The sequence below is a fragment of the Tursiops truncatus genome, chromosome 12, assembly GCF_011762595.2.
Source record: "Tursiops truncatus isolate mTurTru1 chromosome 12, mTurTru1.mat.Y, whole genome shotgun sequence".
NCBI classification, from domain to species: Eukaryota; Metazoa; Chordata; class Mammalia; order Artiodactyla; family Delphinidae; genus Tursiops; species Tursiops truncatus.
In genome coordinates this window covers 14,567,474-14,589,790 of record NC_047045.1, presented here as the reverse complement: position 1 = coordinate 14,589,790, position 22,317 = coordinate 14,567,474, and the positions used below count along the sequence as shown (strand labels likewise).

The following is a 22,317-nucleotide window of genomic DNA, read 5'->3' as shown; positions in this document are numbered from 1 at the left end:
AGCCCCAGAGATCCACAAGATTCATTAGGACTGTGCAGTAGCTTTAAGGTTTTTTCACCAAGACCCATCCTAAAAATACATTTCAAGACACAACCTACGACACACACACACACTCCACATACATGTACCTATGTGTGGTATGTGTTTACGTGGAAACGTATGGAAAATGGAAACGCTTTATAAAACACGACTTGCCTTTACTGTGTGAAATGCACTTATATTTTCTATGCTCTGCCCTTTTTTCTTTTCCCTTCTCCCTCCCCCATCTTCCTTAATGATAGTCATGGTACCATAAAATGGTTTCATCTTGCTGTTTGAAAAGTGCTGGGGTCAGTGTAAGATTCCAACTGTTCTGAGTAGGAAAGAAGGGGAGAGGAGTTGGAATTGGAAAAGAGGTTTGTTTACTCACTTTTTCCTTCTTCCTTCTTCAGGAAGTAACTCTCTTCATTTATCCATTGTCTAAATTGGCTAAGACAGCATCCACATCCTGCAGAGAAGACTTTACAGTTTTAGAGGTTGATACATCAAAACAAGAGAAACACTCCTCGGAATTTACTGATAAACAAAGAAGTCTTTTGGGGCAATATGAGTATCAAAAAAAAGTAATAATGGCAATAGATTGAAGCATGCCAAATATATAAAAATCCGTGAGTTCCTAAAGATATTACAAAAAAGAAAGTCATTGACCACTTCTGGAGTTTTCTAGGATACTAATTCATTACTTTGAAAATTAATAAAGAAAAATGTCAAGCATTAAAATTAATTACCTGATCATGTTATTTAATACCTATTTGTAGCCTCTGCGTGACCAAAGTGGATTTGGCCATATTTGTAGCATAAGGTTTCATTAGTGTTTTCCTATAATGTGAACTTTTGCCTTCTAATATGATTATAAAACTAACCATGCCTAATTTTGCTTTTTTAAAAAAATAATTTCATATGAGTGGAATTATTCAGTATGGTCTTTGGTATTTGCCTTCTTTCACATAGCATTTTGTTTTTGACATTCATCCATTCAGGAATATTTTATTCCTCTTTATGAAGCTGAGTAGTATTCTACTGTATGTAGTTACCATAATTTGCTTAACCATTCACTAGTGCTTTTCCTGTATCTATTGAACTGATGGGGTTTTTTTCCCCTTTATTCCAGCAATACGGTGAGTTACATTGACAGATTTTCAGGTTAAACCAATTTTGCATTCCCAGGATAAACTTAACTGGTCATTCTCTTAAATGTTGTTGGATTTGATTTACTAAAAAGAACTTTTTTAATTGACGTATACCTGATGTACAATATTATATAGATTCCAGGTATACAACATAGAGGTGATTCACAATTTTTAAAAGTTATATTTCATTTATAGCTACTTGATTTACTAAAATTTTGTTCAAGGTTTTTGTGTCTATTTTATGAGGGATATTGGTCTGTAGCTCTCTTTACTTTTGTGGTTTTTCACTGGTTTTGGCATCAGGGTAAGCATGATTTCATAAATTCAGAAGTGTTTGCAATGCCTGTTAAATGCCTTGCAGAACTTTGAGAAACATTAAATTATGCATATTTAAATTGTCATTTAAATATGTTTCAAAAATAAAATAATCTGTTCTGACCTTCTTCAGTCTTCTCTAATTTCCATAACAAATATGGAAGGTGAACTCTGTTCACCTTCAAGCCTGGTTTGAAGGTGGCTGAATTAGTGAGTGATTTGTAATCAGATTTCAGGAAACTATTCCTAAGCAATTTTAGGGATTATTGTCACTAGAAACCTAGAAGGGGAAACCGAGACCCTTAAAGGTTGCCAGACTCTTCCAGATAAGAGTACCTTCCCACTTTCACAGCGCTCCATCACACAGCATTCATTACAAGCTTTTACAGGAAACTATATAAAGTGCCTGCTGTGTATACATTTACCTTATAAAATTAATGTGTCCATCCTTACTCTTTTTCTTCCTTATGAAGGCCTACACTTCCAACTGACACAATCCAAAAAGGGAGCGGCAAAACAACGAAACTACAGGATCCTGTGGCTTGAGGGTTACTAGTTGAACTGGGCATGCTCAGTCGCCAGGCAGATTTTTTTTTTTTTTTTTTTTTCGGTGAAGTGGAAACTACAACAGAGCGTACCGTGCGCACGGAGGTGGGCGTGCCCTCGTGGAGTTTAGAACGTTGCCGCAGCCAATGGGGCCTCGCGGCCGGCTGCCGGGGCTCCTCATTGGAGGAGCGGGGAGGCAAGCGAGTAGAGGGCCCCTGGAGGGAGCCGCGGAGGTTCAGGTCCCGGAGGCCGGGCTACGCCGAGCCTTGCGCGTGAACAACTGCGGCGGGGGCAGCCTCCAGCGGCGGTGGCAGCAGTTCCAGCCCGTTGCTTTACTTTTTAGCTTCACCAACGTCATTATGCCGAAGAGAAAGGTAAGTCTTACCAAAAAACATTTCAAAGGCCTTCAAATTGCGCTAACAGCAAATCTTGTCATTGCAATGGATGGCGTGCAGTGCACTCGGTAGTAACTCGGGGGTTGCGAGTCTCTTTGCTTCTTCAGTGCTTGTTTTCAGTTGCCTGTTGCAGACATTGCGCCCTCCCTCTGTCCCCATCGATCTCTGAATGTTACTTTCTTTCCGGCGACCCGGCTTCCCTTCTTTTTGAACTCATTCTAGCCGGAATGGTTTCCACCTCGAACAAGAAGCAAAAGCGCTTTTCACCCCCGCTTCCAGGAGGGGAGTTTCCTCTTTACAAACTGCTAGGTTGCGGTTAGTGTGGAGGAAAAGCAGCGCGGGGTGGGGAACAAGTCCACGCATAGGGAGATCGAAAATGAATCCAATAAGTCGGGCAGATGTCGGGGTTATTCCCATGTGGGCCGTGCCCACGCCGGTGCGCAGCGATGGCTCTGAGGCTACAGGAGAGGGAAAGCCATGTTTAAAATAGCGCTCACTCCCCTGCTCGCCTGCGCTGCAGACCCGTATGTACCAACTCCAGTGTCAGGCAGGGCTGGGGACGGCGCAGGCGGGGCCGGGGTGGCTGGACTTGCCCGCAGTTGGCGGCGGCAGCCGCGGAGTTGGCCACACGCAGGACGGGACGCCGCCGGGGGCGCGCGCTCCGTGGCTGCAAAGGGCAGGGGCCACCGGGTACGATGCGGGGACCCAAACTCACACTCGGTCCCGGAAGGCGGGGTCTGCGTGCTCCCGCGCCCCTGGGTGTGTAGGGGGCACTGGGGTCACTCCTGGCGGACTATTATGTCCCCTTCCGCACAGGCCCCGGACACGAAGTAACTCGCATGGGGACGCACGTTTCCCTCGGAGTCCGGCTGCGACTTGTCATTGTCCCAGGGAGGAAGGGAAGGCTTTCCTCCCACCCCGAGGCAAAACCGCTGTGTAGCGGCTGTGTCTAAGAAAATGCCTTGCCCTCGTGTTTCCAACGCTGTTAACCAGTGAGGGTGTTAAATCTGAAGCAAAAGGGCAAATAATATTCAGCTTTATCCGTTAAAGATGGTGGAATGATTTGTGTGTGTGTAAATGACTGAATTATTTTTTAAATATTGAAGCTTTAAAAATACAGAAGCTTTTGCCATTTTATCTGTCTTTACTAAGAATTTGGTGGAAACTTGTCGCCTCCATTTTTAAAAAAACATTATTATTAAAAGTTTAAAAAAAATCTTAGAGTTTATTGTGCGCATACTATGTGCCTCATAGTGTGGGCAGAGTTTTATTTAACATCTAGTTTAATCCTCTCGTTTAACCTTGACAGGGATATTCCATGGAACTGGGGCTTAGAGACAGGAATTACCCAAGGGTCTCAACAACCAATGGCTAGTACCAGAGATTTAATGAGATGCTGCAGGTCTAGAGGCTTTATTTTCAGACATTATTTACTCATTCTCTTCATTTAGTGGTGGGTGTGTCAAGAGGAGTTTGAAATGCAAAGAGACTCCCAGCCTAAGAAGATGGATGGCATATTGAGTACTAATAATTTAGGTTCATTATTGAAACTTAATTTTTATGAAAGTATTGTTTTTGCATTACTAGAACGAGGATATTAGAATGAGACCACAATTTTCAGCATTTTATCTTTGGTTTAATGACGAAGCTGGGAATTCTAGTAGAGTCACCAAGAAATGGGTTGCTGAGTGCGTTGATGCCATCTCCTTTCTTGGGAATTATAACAAATTTAGACAAATAGTAGGTTAGAGGTGCACAAATTCTTTATTATAATGGACCCTGATGTGCCGGAATCCTTGTTGTCCAAGGGTCAGAGTTGGTGAAACCATTACTCTTACTCTTCCTCATTGCCCACCTCTCTTAGGGAAATAGAAGGGAAGAAAAGAAGAGCAGTAGAGGAACTGGCGTTTAACTATTGTTTTATTTCCCTAGAAGGCAGGGAAGAAGCTAGCCATAAAGAAGCTAGCCAGGCATCCTGGGACTAGGGGAAGACCTGTATGCAGGCACCTGTGTGGCATCCTAGGGACATCAGAGTGTTTTCAGAGGTGGGAAAGCTCTCCTTGATGAATAGAAATGCTCTTCATTTATACCCATGGCCAAAAGACCTGGACGGGTACCTGGCCAGGAGCAGCCACAAATTAAACATGGCTTCCATGGCCATCCCATGTACAAGGCAAACCGTGGAGCTGCCTCATGGAACCCTGGAGGTCACGGAAACTTACATAGGAACCAATAGTCATTAGGTAAAGGCTGCCTAGACGCAAAGAAGAGAACTGGAGCCAGTCTGTTTGTTGCTCTGCAGGATCTGTGAAGCTGGGGTATCATGTACATATTGCTCCACGATCTTTTTCTTGGCTGTAGCACTGCCTGTTGTACATTATAAGTTTCGAAAGTGTCCCCACAATGTTTTTTTCTTTTTTTAACCATCTTGGCCCCTTTTTTTTCAACTTCTCCCAGAAATCAAGAAAGGTTATTTAATGAGCACTGTTGAGGCTGCAGAGTAAGAAACAGCACTAATAAAGTCAGTAGAAACATCTGGAATCCTAGCACTGCTTGCATGCCATAGGGATATGAAGTTTACCCTCATGGAGCTTCTGTTTAATTCAATGAGGTGGTAAGGGTAGTGGCCGCAAAACAATTGAATGATATTAAGCCTGTATATATGTCCCAGAATACATAGTATAGATTCTAAAAGCTGTAGGATAGATAAAGAAAGAAGGTTGAACTGGGGCCAGTCTTGAAAGTGTGTGTTGGCGGGGGGTGGTTTCAAATATACAAAGAGAAAAGCAGGCATTTTCTGTTTTCAGGCATTTGGCTGCCTCTTCTGATTTTATCTCAACATGACTAGGCCTCAGGTATATACTGTACCTCGAAGGCCACAGTATCCACATTAATAGAAAACAGTCTTATGACATTTCTTTTCTTTAAATATATTTATTTATTTATTTATTTTTGCGGTACGCAGACCTCTCACTGTTGTGGCCTCCCCCGTTGCGGAGCACAGGCTCCAGACACGCAGTCTCAGTGGCCATGGCTCACGGACCCAGCCGCTCCGTGGCACGTGGAATCTTCCCGGACCAGGGCACGAACCCGTGTCCCTTGCATAGGCAGGCAGACTCTCAACCGCTGCGCCACCAGGGAAGCCCTATACAATTTTTAAAGGTTACTTTCCGTTTACAGTTATTACCAAAAAAATTGGCTATATTCTCCGTGTTGTACAATACATCCTTGAGTCTGTCTTACCTTTGTGAGTTTTATCTATATCTTCGTGTGTGATAGTCATAACTACACGAAACCAAATGGTTTTTATAACTGCGGGAGTATTTTTTGAAGCAGTATAACCCTCAGTGGTGACGAGTTCTTCAGTTAGCGTTCCATCCCTTCCCAAGTTGGTGAGATTTAAATAAAGTTGAGTTTCCTCTATTCATTACCTAATGGGTGGTGGGTCACCACCCACTAATTCCTAGACTCAGGTGGTGGTGGGACAGTGAATGACTGAGTTCTAGACTGTTTTGGTCAGACATCCACGAATGCTTACAGAGATCACGCTGTTATGTGATGACCTGATGGTCTACACAGAGACCTCAGCCAGCAAGTCCTAGAGCCATGGTCCTGGCATGAGTAGCAAACACATTTTCACATCCTTCTTTTTATTTTTCCAGTTCTTCATCACTGGAACTATTGGAAATGTCTAGTGGATCACATCAGAAATTTTCTCTAATGAGGCAGTTTTCCAGGAATTTGCGATGTAAACCCTAGTCTCTTTTTACAGTTAAAGGTTTAAGGAAGAAAAGTCTGTCTGCCTCTAGCTTTGAGATTTGAAATTACGTTTTATCTCTTTTCATAAAGTAGAAAGGCCCTGGGCTTGGCACGTGGGATGCTTAACTAACAATACTCAAGGTTTCTGATCAATCTTTCAAAGGAGTATCACATATTATAACACCAGAGACAGATTCTGTAAATGAAAATAGAGATAACTTTGACTACATAAAAATGAATATGTCAGTATGGCAAAGAAAAGAAAACTCTGTTAACAAAATTTTAAAATTTATGAACAACTGGGGAAAAAGTAATTTGTACCACGTATCACTGAAAATAGTGTGCTATTTTAGAAAGATAAGGAGGCTCACATGTCCTTATGGAAAAGATGTACATCCTTGTAAGAAAATAACAGACTCAATAGATGAAAATGTTTAGTTTTACTAAAAGTCAGAGAATAGTATATTATTAAGAATAATGAGATGTGAGTTTTTAAAACCCGTCTGGTTTAAAGAAAAGATTGGAAGTGTTACTGCCCAGTGCTTAGTGACACTGACACTTCAGCAACTCTCAAGCAATGTGGACGGGGGTATAATTTCGTTTAAAAAAAAAAAAAGCTTTATTGAGGTATGATGTACTTACCATAAAATCTGTTCATCTATTCAAAGTATACAAATCAGTGATTTTTAATAAATTTATAGAGTTGTGTATCATTACTATAATCCAGTTTTAAACTACTTCTATCACTCCAGAAAGGTCTCTCCCATTGTTGGCAGACAGTCCCTACTCCCACCCCAGTCCTAGACAACCACTAACCTACTGTCTCCATAGATTTGCTTTTTCTGGAAATTTTATATAAAAGGAATCACACAGTATGTAGTCCGTTACGTCTGGTTTCTTTCACTCAGCGTAGTGTTTTTGAGGTCCACCCATGGGTTAGCATGTATCTGTAACCTCATTCCTTTTTAGTGCCCAATAATAGTCTACTGTGTGGGTATTCGACTTTTTGTTTATCCTTTCACAAGTTGGTGGACATTTGGATTGTTTCAATTTGGGGTTATTATAAATAACGCTGTTGTGAATATTTGTATGTAAGTCTTTGCACGGACATATTTTCATTCCTCTTGGGAAGTTTCCTAAGGGTGGAACTGGTGGGTGGTATGAAAGTCTATCTTTAAGAAACTTCCAAACTGTTTTCCAAAGTAATTGTATCATCAGTGAATGAGGGTTCCAGTTTTTCCACATCTGTGCTCATAGCTGGTATTGTCAGGGTTTTTTGCTTATAGCCTTCTAATTAGTCTAATTTACCATAATAATTAATGATGATGAGCACCTTTTCATGTGTTTACTAGCATAATGGATATCCTAGGTGAAACATCTATTCAAATATTTTGCCCATTTTGAAATTGGATTGTTCATCTTATTATTGAGTTGTAAGTGTTCTTTATATATTCTGGACACAAGTCCTTTATCAGATATATGATTTATAGATCTTTTCCTTCAGTCTATGGCTTTTAAAGAAATTTTGTCTTGATGTCTTGCAAAGAACAGAAGCCTTTTAATTTTGATGGAATCCATTTGGTGTCCTGTCTAATACATCTTTGCCTAATCTAAGGCCACAGATATTTACTTCTAGAAGTTTTATAATTCAGTGATTTCTTGGCCCCTATGCTTTTCTGTAACCACCCTCTTGTGTTTAAAAGGTGGTTGTCTGGGACCATGTTTCTAAGTTGACACATGTTATTTGATTGATTACCTAATTTTGAATTAACTTTGTAATCCTTCTAATTCCACTTGACCATGAAGTCTTGGGTGGCTCTGGTCTTTTTTTAATCCCCCTACCTCTCCTCGCACAGGTACTGTAACTGTTTGCTGAACGAGTGCATGAATGAATTGTTTTCAAGGGAAGAAGGTAGTAACTTTAATTATTTCATATCCTTGTTGGGGAGATAGTCCAATATAGCCTGGCTTTACTGTTTACTAGCTGTGTAATTTAGGGCAGGTTACTTAACTCCTCCCTAAGCTTCTGAGTTCCTAATTCTCTGAGACTCGGTTTCCTCATCTGCAAAACTGGGCTGAAAATATGTTCTACCTCGTTGGGTCGTTGGAGGCATTAAATGAGATGGTGAACGCACAGTTCTTAGCACAGGGCCTGGCGTGTGTGAGACGGTCAATGGATACTCATTATTGTAGTGCTGATATTTTTAATTATTAAGAGAACTACAGTGAAATAACAGGCTTCTGATAAGCCAAGCTTCCATTTTGTAGGACCAATGGTGCACAGATCTCACCCTGTACGGCCAGTTAACTGCAGTTATAGGAGTAGGTAGTGTTTTTGAAAGAACATAAGCTTTCATCTGGTGCATTTTTACATGGTTGATTTTTCTCAGAGAAAAAATTATGCTTAAAAATATTGCCACATAACATTAGAATTGCCTTGGCAAATCAGTTACCAAGTGATCCTCTTTTCCTATATTTTTTCCCCTAAAGCACTGCCTTTGTTTACACCAAAGTTAAATAGATTCCACTTTCCTGCGGGGTACAATTTGGAAATGGCGACTGAAGTAAACACCGTTTAATCTGTCTGCTTTCACAGTACCTGGTATGTTGAAATACGATGTTAGTCTCCTGAGTAATTTAAAAATCAGTGTTGAAGATAACGAACCGAATCAAAATGTTGAATATTTTCTCCCACTGGCTGCTTATTTATTGTACATTTAACTGCGTTCTTGGAAGAGTTCAGCGGAATCATGTGTGGGTTCCTGGTCAAGGTATTTATTGAGTCCAGTCTTTTTACATCTTGTGAGCATGTCCAGAAACAGGGCCATTTATATACGCCCAAGGCAAATGCATGTTCAGTCCCAGAAAGTAAATGATATGCATAATCAGAAGTAGGGAGATACAGAAAAAGGTTTTAAATCTCAAAATTGGTTCCAAAATTTAATATTTTAAGAAGAACTTATATCTGTAACAATATATACACATATTTATTCCCATTAAAATTTAAATAGCTACCACTTATTGAATACCTGGCTGTACCGGACCTGAGCTTTGTGCTTTATAGTCGTTAGAATAAAATAAAAATTAAATAAAAATATGTGAAGTTGTTAGAAATAAACCTGTGTGGCAAGTATTACGGTGCAATTTCATATTATTTCATTTTATTCTCCCCGCCGTCCTGCGAGGCTGTCCTCATCTCACAGTAAATAACATGTAGGTGGCTTTCTGTGACTCAGTCACTGTTCCCAGCACTTTGCGTTAATGAGCTGAATCGTCCAACCACCCGGTCAGGTGTGTGCTCTCCACACTGACATCTTCAGAGGTAGCGGGTGGCCGAGCCAGGAGTGCAGTCCTGGCTGTCTGGCTTCAGAGCCTGTGCTCTGAACCACCGAGCCCTGCGGCCGGTCCCATCCACATCCACAGTGAGAAGACTGGGATTTAGTGCAATGAAGGCATTTCCCCTGGGTCACACAGCTGGGAAGGGACAGAGCCAGGAATTCTACCCCAGCCCTCTTTTACTCAAGCTTTTTCTCCTAACCATGACACCACAGTACTTCCCGTAAATATTTATTTCTATTGGCCTCGTGTATTTTTATTTAAATCAAGGTGCCCAACAAATGAAACAGGGAAGATTCAGGAGTTATGTAAATGTGTGAGTGTCCATCTGTTTAAAATGTTGTCTTTATTAAGATATAGGCTGATGCCGTTGTTTCTAGGTACCAGTCATAGGAAGGTACCCCACAAGTCATTATTATCTGTGATCATGCCCTAAGGCTGCCCTCAGGGTCCAGGCCTCTGGCTTCTGAAAGATGTACGTTCTCATGAAGCCTTCTGGGTGTTTCAGGATCTAATGGACTGTAGGGTCATATACAAGGTATATATATGACGTTTCCTCATCCAAGCCTTGGTATCTGAGTATTGAGGGTCTAAAACTTCATATTTTCTCAAATTCCACCATGAAACTGCTGGATTTACTATTTCTAAGGTGTATTGTCTTCGTTAATTTGTTATATTTCAAATAATAGGGATATTCCCCTGTGACCAGAAACATGTAAACACACTTGCATATTATACAATATATTGAGAGGTTATAATGTAAATGTTAAGCCACCATTGCTTACACATTGGATTTTAAAAATGAGCAGGTGTTTTGTTTTAGCAGGTGCTAAAAACCTCATAGTTTAGCAAAGCTGTTGGACCTAGAACTGGATGGAGTTTCATTTCACAGTCCTGGATTACCAAATGATTCATGTTTAATTACAAAAGTTATTTTTAAAAGATGTAAAGGGATATTATTTTAAAATTATATCTTTATTATTCTGACCCCATACAAAGGTAAATACAAAGTTTACCCCAAGAGATTTTTTTTTTTCTTTCTTTCTCTCTCTTTGTTTTTTCTTTATTGGGTACAAGCTGTGGCTTTTTACAGTACAGTACTGGACAGAATTTGTTAAATCCTACTTCGCAGGAAGTTGTGAGTCTTGGGCCTGGTGTATGTAGGAGGTAAACATACCAAAGGCTTGAGGTGATCAACGTGTGAAGCTTTGAAGACTTCTTCTGAAGTTTCATGTATATGCCACATAATACAGTTTTTAACTGTATCTTTTCTATCCACTTCTCATTGCTTTCCTTTATCGCTTCTCTTAATTAAAATTTTTAATTTTACTGTTCCCCCTTTGAGTGGTCACATGTCCATCACATCAGAGCTAGCTGAATCATTTTGCAAAAATATAAGAAACATCATAACTGTGTTTATCATTTAGTAGAAATAAACTCATGTCTGAGCAAATAGGAAAATAAAGTCACTATCTGATAACGTCCCTTTAAAATCCCTGGTGTAAAACTTGGAAGACTGGGGTCTAGTGTGGTCTCCACAACTCTTTATTGGGGGAAAGTCACTTGACCTCTTCGAGTCTCTATTCATCTGTAAAATGGGAATATTAAGACAGTCCCTGTGTATCTCAGTGCTACTGAGAGGATCAAATACAGCAACAAGGTGAAAGTATACAGAGAAATGTAAAGTACTGTTAAAAATGATAGAACTGATTTGGTGTGTTGCCTTTACTTTTTTTTTTTTCTGTGGTACGTGGGCCTCTCACTGTTGCGGCCTCTCCCGTTGTGCCGCTCTGCGGCATGTGGGATCTTCCCGGACCGGGGCACGAACCCGTGTCCCCCGCATCGGCAGGTGGACTCTCCACCACTGCGCCACCAGGGAAGCCCCTGCCTTTACTTTTAATAGTGAGATAAAAATACTTGTGTCTGTGACCATTTAAAAACCCAGAATAGTACATTTATGTGCATCTCAACATGTAATTTTTTTCCTTTTTTGTCAACATGCAATATTATTTATTTTAATTTTTTAACTTTTTTTAGAATTATCTGACAAAAATTTATTTATTTTTGTAAGTTTAATCTTTTTTTATTTTTATTTTATATTGGAGTATAGCTGATTTACAATGTGTGTTAGTTTCAGGTGTGTACAGCAAGGTGATTCAGTTATACATATATCTGTTCTGTTTCAGATTCTTTTCCCATATAGGTTATTACAGAATATTGAGTAGAGTTCCCTATGCTGTACAGTAGGTCCTTGTGGATTATATATTTTATACATAGTAATGTGTGTATGGTAATCCCAAGCTCCTAATTTATCTACCCCCTCACCTTCCCCCTTTGGTAACCGTAAGTTTGTTTTCTAAGTTTATGAGTCTGTTTCTGTTTTGTAAATAAGTTCATTTGTATCATTTTTTTAGATTCCGCATTATAAGTGATATCACATGATATTTGTCTTTCTCTGACTTACTTCACTTAGTATGATAATCTCTAGGTCCATCCATGTTGCTGCAAGTAGCATTATTTCATTCTTTTTTATAGCTGAGTAATATTCCATTGTACATATGTACCACATCTTCTTTATCCATTCATCTGTCGATGGACATTTAGTTCCTTAAAAAACTAAAAGTAGACCTACCATATGATCCAGCAATCCCACTCCTGGGCATATACCCAGAGAAAATCATAATTCGAAAAGATACATGCACCCCACTGTTCATTGCAGCGCTATTTACAATAGCCAGGACATGGAAGCAATCAACATGTAATATTTTTAATGGGAAATTGTGTCTTGCTATTCCAAGAGGCTCACAAATGAGGGGGAGTAGGAAACACTCCATTACATATTATGTGTTGCTTGGCTGGGTCTACAGGTGAAGATATTTCCCACCCTGGAAGCGCTTTGCTCTCCTAGCATCCCAGATCTGCACACAGTTTTGAAATTGGGAAAGCCAGCAGAAACGACTTAGAGTGGTGTAGTGGATGAGTCGTGAACCTGAGCCAGCCTCCCTGGCTCTGAATCACAGCTCTTCCACTGACCAGCAAGATTACCAGCTGGGTCATCTTGGGCAAGATGCTAGGTTATCTTGCAAGATGCAAGATTACCTAACCTCTCTGGCTTCAATTCCGCATTTAGACAATAGACATGATACTGTTTACCAACCTCACAGGATTGTAATGAGGAGATGAACTCATTCAGATCATTGTCTTGCACATGAATGCAGTACAGAATCCATGTTTACTGAGATTATGGTCGTTCCTTTGGGTCTGTTCTCGTGTCCTTTTCTGAGACTCCCATACCTGGCATCTCTGTCCTAGACACTTACATAATGTGATTAGTATGTACACGAGCATCTCACAAAGTCAGGCAAGTGAGAGCTTCGGGTCCATCCTCTTCGTTTTCCTCATGAAGAAACTCAGGCCCAGGGACATAAGATACAAGCCAGACTGGGGTCAGGCTTCGGACCTCAGCTGGGACCTTCGCCCACGATCCCATTCACACAACAGGGAGGAAGAGATAGCTGTCATGAAAGAGGCAGCTCAGACCAAAGAGATGTGTGAAATATTTTAAATTATTTCCTATTAATGATATACTTCCATTATTAAATTATGTGTATTAAATTATGTGTATTTATGTGTATTAAATTATGTCTATTTATATAAGAAAAGTTCACTGAACATACTTGAAGAGGGCTTTTTCTTTGCCTCCAGTTATCTTTTGTAATGGAGTACAGTGTGAGATAGTTTCCCTAAAAGTATCTCTCAGAAAAGAAGAGTTGCTGTTTACATCGTTTCAGCCAAAGCCTTCTAAAGCAGAGTTCTTACTCAATTACTTTTATCTTGAACAACAGAATTTTATGTGGGGAAGACATACTAGCCTCATGGCCTTAATAAGCTCTTTGGGTTTATAGAAGTTGATGAAATTAATAGGCACAAGCAAGGAAGGAGGTAAGAATGAAATTTGATATCAGTTTGATTATTAATCCTTTGCATGTGATCTCTCAATCCTAAATGCTGGATTTTTAAGGGTTATTTTAAAGAAAGCAAGGCAGTATTGGAGGATCCCAAACATATACTTACAGCACGAATGAAAAGCAGCCATGCTGATGTTAAACAATGGTCCTTGTGGCTTTGAATAAAATTTTCAGTGTCTGTTTCATATGTCAAATTCAAATATGTGAATATTTGAGTTTAAGGGAAGTACCTGGTATTTGGAAAACTTCATAAGAATTTCCTGGACAGTGCCTCCATTTGTGGAGGGGAATTAATCAAGTAGTTGTGTTTATGTGTTAACTTTAGCAGAAAAGTAAAGAGTTAGTTATGGACACATTTCAGTCTTTCTCGGGGTAGGTTGTTTGGATTTTTGTCCTAGAATGGTTTCTCCTCCTCTAACCAGCTTACTAGTGGACTGTCTTCTTTTCTCCAGCCTTAGGTTTATAACAGAAAATGTAAATTGATTTTAAAAGAAAATGTAAAGAAAAATAATCATAATTTAAACATATTGACCAGCAAGTTAGAGAAAAGTCCCCTCAAAGTAATACATTCCCCAGGTGAAAAGAAGTGGTTGTTGGTTTGTTTGCAGGGTTACGTCTGCTCCCAGCTTTCGTGCATCAGCACGGATAACCCAGGAGCTGAGACTGGATTTGTTCTATAGCTGCTGGTAGATGGTTACTTGAATTTCATAGGTACTCTAGGCTCTCAACAAATTCACTTAAGTTATAAGCAGTAGCCCTTGTCACTTAAAATCTTAGAAGGAAAACTCTGAGAGCCTACACTTCAGTAAAGACTATTTGGAACTTTAATACAAGGTCCAGAACTCTTTGCTGAGAACCCTGAGCCCTGCTCTTTCTCCTGTGGCTGAGAAATATGGCACCAGGAGGTACTAGCCTTTTGTTCCTAGCTTCCTGCCACACCCTCAATGTTTTTCTCTGTAGTGACAAACTTGGAGGCTAAGGCCATGTAGTGCTTGCTGTTCCCAAGCAACTGTTGAAGGCTATAAGGATTTTCTCATCTTCTCTGATACCTTCCTGAGTTTGGAGCGAGAAAACTGGGTTCACGACCCCCACAAGAGCCCCTGTGTAAGGTGGTAACCACTGTTACCAGGGGAAGGAGAAGCAGGAGAAGCTCAACAGTTGGTAATTTGTCCTGTTGATTCCTGTGGATGGTCTACAGAATGAAAATTCCAATTTTCTTTTCTTGGTTCCCTGAGAAGGGCTGCTGCTACAGTTATCTTAAGGAAACACTGTTGTGTCCCCTTCAGTGCATTTCCGTGTCTTCAGATGCAGGACCCAGGCATCTTTGTGAGATGGGAGAATGGAGACAGTGCAGTTGGTCGGCTGCTGAAGGAAGCCGGGCTCCCTCTGCCCGTCTCTCATCCTACACTCACCCAAGAGGGACAGTTCTGAATTCACGTTTGTAATGCTCTTGGCTTCCTGTTTTACCCAGCTCCAGATTCCTTCATATCAGCACAATGAAATGACTATGAATTGTATGTCTTGAACAGAAAAGGAAGAGGCAGTGTGTGGGCCAGACTTATAAGCCATTTAAGAAATACAGAAAACACTGGGACTTCCCTGGCGGTCCAGTGGTTAAGACTCCACACTTCCATTGCAGAGGGCATGGATTTGATCCCTGGTTGGGGAACTAAGATCCTGCACGCCGCATGGCTTAGCCAAAAAAAATAATAAAAATAAAAATAAATAAAGAAAATAACTCTTTTAAAAAAAGGAGTACAGAAAGCACTAATAGTCATGGAATTTGTGTTGGGAGTAGATGTGGCACTGCCAAATGGGCTTTGCTTCCACTCCCCTACCCCCTTAATATTGGTAATCTTTTTAGGGGGTTTCAAGTACAGAAAAATTCAGGAAATAATATAACATACCTATTCACCCATCACTCAGAATTCACACATTTGAACTTTTTTTTATCCTATTTGCTTCAGATCTTTCTAAAAATAAAATGTTACAGATAAAGTTCAACTTCGGAACACCCCCTTGGTTCCCTTCCCTTGTCAGCCTCCCTGGAGAGAAGCATGATCATGAATTTGGTGTGTATCCTTCCAGTCCGTGATTTTATATGTTTATGATGTATATGTCACATATAAATCCATAATATTGATTTGTTTTAAAATTCGTTAAAGTGGAATCATATACCTGTATTGTTCTATGTCTTCTGTTACTTGACATTATAATGAATTAATATAATTTCTTTAGGTATATTATGATAACTAATATATTTGGACTTTTTTAATGACTTATTTTGTGGTTTCTATTTATTATGTGTTTCCCTTTGGTTTGCTTTTTTCTCCCCTGCCTTTGATTGTAAAATTTGCCTTATTCCATTTCTCCTGATTTTTAAGTTTATAGATCTTACTTATTTTCTTAAAATTTTTAATGCCTGTCTTTAAATTTTGTTTTAACAGAGTCTAAAATGACTCTGTGTCAGTATCATTCTCCAGAACAAAACCAGGACCCTCCCATGCTGGGGGTGAGGATGATCTGTTCCCCCTCCTCTCATCTTTTGCGGTTGTTATTGTCTAGAATTGTGCCATCCAATATGGCAGCCATTAACTGCATGAGTCTATTAGCCAATGAGAAAGAATGAGCTGAATTTTTAAAATTTTAGTTTTAATCAATTTAAGAACTGGCATTAGATTCCATTATGGAAAATTTTAAATATGTTTGCAACAACCTGGATATGTGAAACTACTATAAACTTTATGATCTCTAACATATTTAGAGGGTCAGGTACTCCTGGTGAAAACTTAACATTTGAATGGAGGTGTGCTGTAAGTGTAAAATACATGCCAGGTTTTGAAGATTTAGTACCAAGAAAATTTGTGAAATATCTCATTAATAATTTGGATATTGATAACATGTTGAAATGATAAAACTTTAGATATGTTCAGTTAAATAAAATCTGTTATTACAATTAATTTCACTTTCTTCATGTGGCTGTTAGAAAATCTAAAATTACGTGTTATAATTCTATAGGGCAGCACTAATCTAGGATTTCTACTGAAATATTTTTAAACACACAAAAAATACATACTAGTATCTACAGGTAATAATTAGATTTGCCAATATAGTTTATACATTTTTTCTTACATATTTTCCTTCCATCTTAATTCACTTTTCTTATCGCTGAATTTGATTATTTAGTACTGGATCCTTGTTGAAAGAAAGGCTGTGTTGGTAGTAAACTCTCTTAGTATTTGTATTCTGACATGTCTTGATTTTGCCTTCACTCTAGAATGATAGCTGGGTACAGGATTCTAGGCTGACAGTTTTCCTCAACTCCTTGAACATTGCTTTGTAGTTTCTTATAATTTATAGATGCTTGAGAAGTAATTCTTTGAAAATTATTCATCTTTTAATTCTCATAACTTTTAAAGATTTTTCTCATTTTCCTTGACCTTCTGGAGTTTTATTATGTCTCATTGTATTTGTTTGCTTTGTTTTGTTTCCAGTTTGTTCCTTGGTGTGAGTTTTCCATCTGGAGATTCATGACTTCAGTTTAGGAAAGTTCTCACCCATTATGCCTTTGTTAGTATCTCTGTTCTCTGCTTCTGAATGTCTATGAGATACAGGTGGAACCTCGCAGTTAGCCACCATGTCTCCTAACCTCTCTTTCATATTATCTCTTTATTGCTCTTTCCTACATTCTGGGCTAATTCCTCAGCAGTCCGTGACAATTCATTATTTCTTCTACTGTCCCTGGTCTAGAGTTTATGTTTTGAGGTTTTTTATTTCAATGAGCCTACTTTAATTTTCAGAACTTGTAATTTCAAAAAGGTCAACTACCTGTTGATTTTTGCCAAATTTCATGCTCTTGGCTGACTTTGGGTCTCCATTGGGTCACCAGGTGTTCAGTGATCCATCTGCCTGCCAACTTGCCCTCAGATCATCTCTCAGTGGTGCTTCTGACTCCCCCAGAATCCCTGCTCTGCCTTCCATCAGGCCACCACGTGTGTCCCCCACCCCTTGCTGGCTCTCAGCTCGGTCCCCATCTACTTGGGTGCTGAAGGAGCCTCAGATATGTGAATGAGATCTTTTGGTTAGACCATGGTTCTCTGCCCTTTTGACCATTGTGGGTTCCAACTGGATTAGCATAAGCCTGCCCTGTCTGGGGGAGTGGGGCAAGACCCCTCTGCCTTGGAATTCCCCACATCCCGTCTAACTCACTTACCTTCCCGTCAGCCCACAAGGTGGTTGAAGTACATCTGAGATCATCTATGTACACCCCCAAGCCTCATTTCTCCCTTTTCTTTGTTTTTATTCCTCAAGATCCCTGGGGACAAAATCTTCGGGCTTCTCTTTTAATCCCTTCATACCATGATCTCCTGCTCTCTCCAGCCTCATGGCTAAGTGTTAACGGTGGACAGAGTGTGTGATAAGACAGCCGGAAACGGTAGGTCTTTCCGAAATCGTGTACCTGTTACTCTGTGTAACAAAAACAGACGACAAGGTTGCAGGGACTCTGGTTATAAGGAAATGTGCTCAACCTCAAGGCCCTGTTCAATATGATATATCATATTTGATAATTCAGGAGACTTATATATTTTGTTGTACAACATCTGTATAGCGATTCAGTCTGAAATACCCTCCCCAACATCTGGCTTGAACACAAACATGACCCTCTGAGTTAGATGTCATTATCATCTATCAGATGAAGAGACTGACCACAGTGATGAACTCACTGCCCCAGATCACACGTCTCCTAGGTAGAGAGCCACGACTGAAGCCAGTGTCTTGACCTGCATGTGTGCCACCGTACCCCACTGATCCCAGGGTGAAGGTCACTTGGGTCGTTCCTGACTTGCAGTTTTCTATGTGCTTGTTCATAGAATGCTCTTATGGAGAGGTTGAGCTTTGCTGGAGTTGTATCTCTTCCCCTCTCCAGTCTTAGGTTCATTCGTTCATGCATCTGAAAGTATTAACATTTTCAGTTACACCTGCTTTTTTGGTGGGGTCTTTCCAAGTTTCTCTTTTTCAATAATTTGCATCCAATACAAACATTGTTAGGTCAGTGTTTAGAGAGTGATCTTTCCGTCATATTGCTGTCACAAATCCACTGCCTAGAAGAATATTGAACGTAATGTCACTAGCATCAGTTTAAGCAAATCTTTTAATGTCAGGTAACATCAGTAGTAGCTGTGTGGTGCTTCTTTCAAAGCCTATCAGTTACAGCTGGAGGGTACCCCAGATTGGATCTACTGAGTGGCCTGATAAGTGAGAATGAGAGCCCAGCACTTTAGACAACAGAGAATCTGGTTTGTGGCCAGAAGGGTCAAGTTTGTAACCGTGGAAATGAGCAAAGCCAAATGGCTCACCTAGGGATTCAATTTTCTAAGATTTTTCTGTCTCTAACTCAGCTGGCTGATATAGCATGAGATCTGTGAGCCAGACATTCTTTGCAAGAGAGTGGGGACAGAAAAGAGAAGTTCTGGGACTCCACCCCGTCCCCCGCCACCAGTCCAGTGGTTAAGACTCTGAGCTTCCACTGCAGGGGGCACGGGTTTGATCCCTGGTTAGGGAACTAGGATCCTGCATGCCATGCAGCATGGCCAAAAAATAATAAATAAATAAATAGAAATTTGCACCAAGAAATTAACACAATTTAAAAAAAAAAAAAGAAAGAAAAGAGAAGCTTTGTTTTCCTTGATGATAGAGAAGATTCCATGGATGAGGGAAAAATAATTGGTTGATTTGGGAAACAGGAGAGAGCTCCATGGATCTGGGAGGTTCTGAAGAGAGGTGAATCGGTAGACGGTGGGTAACAGTGGGTAACAGGCAGCCCCAGGGAAGAAGAGAAGGTTTACTGTGTCTTGAAGAAAAGCTTTTGTCTTTCTCAAAGTCTTTATCTACTTCTGACCTATGTTTTACATATTACTTTATAATCTAAGTGTTTATTTTCTTTGGCTGTGCTGTGCGACTTGTGGGATCTTAGTTCCCTGACCGGGGATCGAACCCGGGCCCTTGGCAGTGAAAGCACAGAGTCCTAACCACTGGACCACCAGGGATTTCCCTATAATCTAAGTGTTTAAATTTAGCCTTAACTTCATGTGGACTTTCCATGTATTCACATAGCCTAACTATTTTTAATCGCATTGCGTTAGTAATTATATCGTTTATTTAACTATTTCTCTGTTATTTACTGATCATGTGAGTTGTTTCTAGTTATTTCATATTAGAAACAGTACAAACAAAACGTATTTTTACAAAGTCTCTTTCTTTGAGTGTTCGTGCCAAAATTGGAATTACTGGGTCATTATATGATTTGTCCTAAGTGTCTTTTTCATATTGCCAGGATGTTCTCTGAAAATATTATATTAATTTACAGTGTCACCAACCCCAGCAAACAGTGGGGTTTGAATGTTTTTCTCATTTTATCAGATGAGGTGTTACCGCATAGCTGCTTTATTTTCCCAAGCCAAACATTTGTGCCAAATGTCATTTGCTCTTTGTATGTTTTCACCCTGGGAACTCCGTTCCTATCTTGTGTTAAATAGTTTTAATTTTCTAATTAGTTGAATAGTTTTTATCTTATTTATTGTCTTTAGCCAATAAAAACATATGGGGATAATTGATGTGTCTCATAAATGTAAGTGTATTTCCCCCGTTGGGAGTCAGGTTTGAGCTGTCGTGAGAGTGGGAGGGTGCCTCCCCCCCGGGGGGCGGGGGATGGATCAAAATCAGGAAAGAAATCGGCTGGCGTGGCCGGGCGCTGGGCCATCCTACCGAGGCTGGGAGTGTGGGAGAGAGCCTGGAGCTGACGATGGAAAAATAGGAACTCCCGATAAATGTATCAAGTCGTATCAAGAAATGGGCTAGAAATCAAAGCTAGGCGAGTATGGGGTGAAAGTACGCTTTTGCGCTGGGCTTAGGTTTTCCCTGCTCTCACCTTAGGGAAACAAAGTGACTGGAACGTGTGTTGGGTCCCAGGCACCCCTGCTGCTGACTGCTGGGTCGCTGTTCTTTACCCGGCAGCAAGAGGTCAATGAAAATTCCTTGAGTGAATGTGCATTGGGAACAGGGGCTCAGATCAGTTCTTGCAGTACTTCCTGGTATAATCTTAGAGCAGTTATGCAGATAAATGCAGTGTGTGTGTGTGTGTGTGTGTGTGTGTGTGTGTGTGTGTGTGTGTGTGAAACATATCCTCTTACAAACTTACTTTTCCCTGCAGAATATCATTGGCTTATGTGGTGTTTTAATATGCATTTTCCAATTTAAATACAATTCACCGAAATTCTTTCTTTCTAGTCTCCAGAAAACCCAGAGGGCAAGGATGGCTCCAAAGTAACTAAACAGGAGGTAAGTGTACCTTTGAAATCCTGTATTATTAACTGGAATTTTTAATATCATTATGATGGTCTACATCTGAATGAATACTCTTCGAAACCAGATTGTTGAGACGACATAAACCAGAGATAAAAGTGTGGCTGCGTAGCCTCCCTTAGCCTGGATAGATTTCAGTTAGGGTCACTCATGAGGCATTTTCCACTTGCTATGTTGTTTATGTTTCTACCTGTTGGTGCTGCTGTCTGTTAAAAGGGATACTGAGAATTCCTTCTGGGCAAGGAGCGAGATAATAGGTAAATTCATCAAGGAGAACAAAGTCGGCCTTTCACAGCAAGGAAATGAAAGACTTGATTTAATAAATTCTCTGCTCCGGTGAGTGAACTATAGATTACTTTTTGGGTTCCGAATATTTGCCTAAAAGGAGTCATCTCTAAAGTCAAAAACTATGAAGGATACATAAAATGTCAAAATATTAAAGTTTTTTTTTAATCAGGAAAATTCTTAGGGTTTGGGATAGTTAGACAATAAGTCAAAGAAGCTCTCTATAAAATACAGAAATCTCCAGAAAGCTAGGAAGAGATGCTTGCATTTGACCTTCCGTGGTCCTATCATGAACTTCTAAAAGGAGATGAGCTAAAAAAGCAGCCAGTGAGATGGTAATTGTGATGACAGCCATTCCCTTGTGCACAGAGCTTTACAGTGTGTGGAATCCTTGAACTTACAACCTAAAAGGGGTCATGGGAGAGACAAAAACAATATCTAGTTACGGATTCTTTGATTGGGTGACTCATACTGTGTTAATAATTCAGAGGTTGTCATGATAGCAAAACCCCTACACACGATTTGTACAAGGAAGTTCGTTCTGCTGAATGGAAAATCTTTAACGGAATCTGTAAAGAAATCATTTAAAAGCAAAACAAACAGAACTGCCGATAGCCAAGTCCCCACCATCCATTTACCCAGTATTCAGTGTCTAACATAGAGTTTGGGAGGTGAAGTTGGTGATCCAGAGTCAGGTCACTAAACAAATGCTTAGAACCAACCGAAAAATGTTATCATACCAAAGTTCAAGTGCTTGAATTTTCTTGAAAATGGCAAAATACAATTTGTAGGACAGTTGGCTAAATGTAATACCCCCTTAATGTTTTTAGATTTGGGCACAAAATGCCTTTGGGTTTCTCCTCAGGGACTGCTATTTAAGTTGATTTGACAGTCAGAAAACCTAGAAACCATTACACACAGCAGGTCTTGGGTAGTGAAAACAGCCTTTCCCTCCCTTCCACACTGAAAACCATCAAGCTGGCTGGAATATATGTAAAAGATTTTTGCTTACACACCTGTCTTATGCATATTCTTTTATACCCCAGAATTTTTATTACTTATATTTTTACATTATTACTTCTAATATGTTATCTGATTACATGTATTACCTTATTGCTAACAAAAGTCATTCCTAGAAAAGACTCTTTTCCTGTCCGTTAAGCCAACACCAGATTAAAACTT

At 40.0% G+C, this 22,317-nt stretch overlaps 1 protein-coding gene across 4 annotated transcripts in view; it reads left to right on the top strand.

Moving 5' to 3' along the window:
• The first annotated feature begins 2,161 nt into the window (after positions 1–2,161).
• HMGN3 (high mobility group nucleosomal binding domain 3) overlaps positions 2,162–22,317 on the top strand; it is a 50,299-nt gene continuing 30,143 nt past the window's right edge. For all 4 annotated transcript variants that reach the window (XM_073789376.1, XM_004315647.4, XM_019929330.3 and 1 more), the window contains exons 1-2: positions 2,162–2,404; positions 20,776–20,826. In XM_073789376.1, the coding sequence (XP_073645477.1) occupies positions 2,177–2,404; positions 20,776–20,826 (279 nt within the window). In that variant the 5' untranslated portion in view covers positions 2,162–2,176. The remainder of the gene's footprint in view (positions 2,405–20,775; positions 20,827–22,317) is intronic.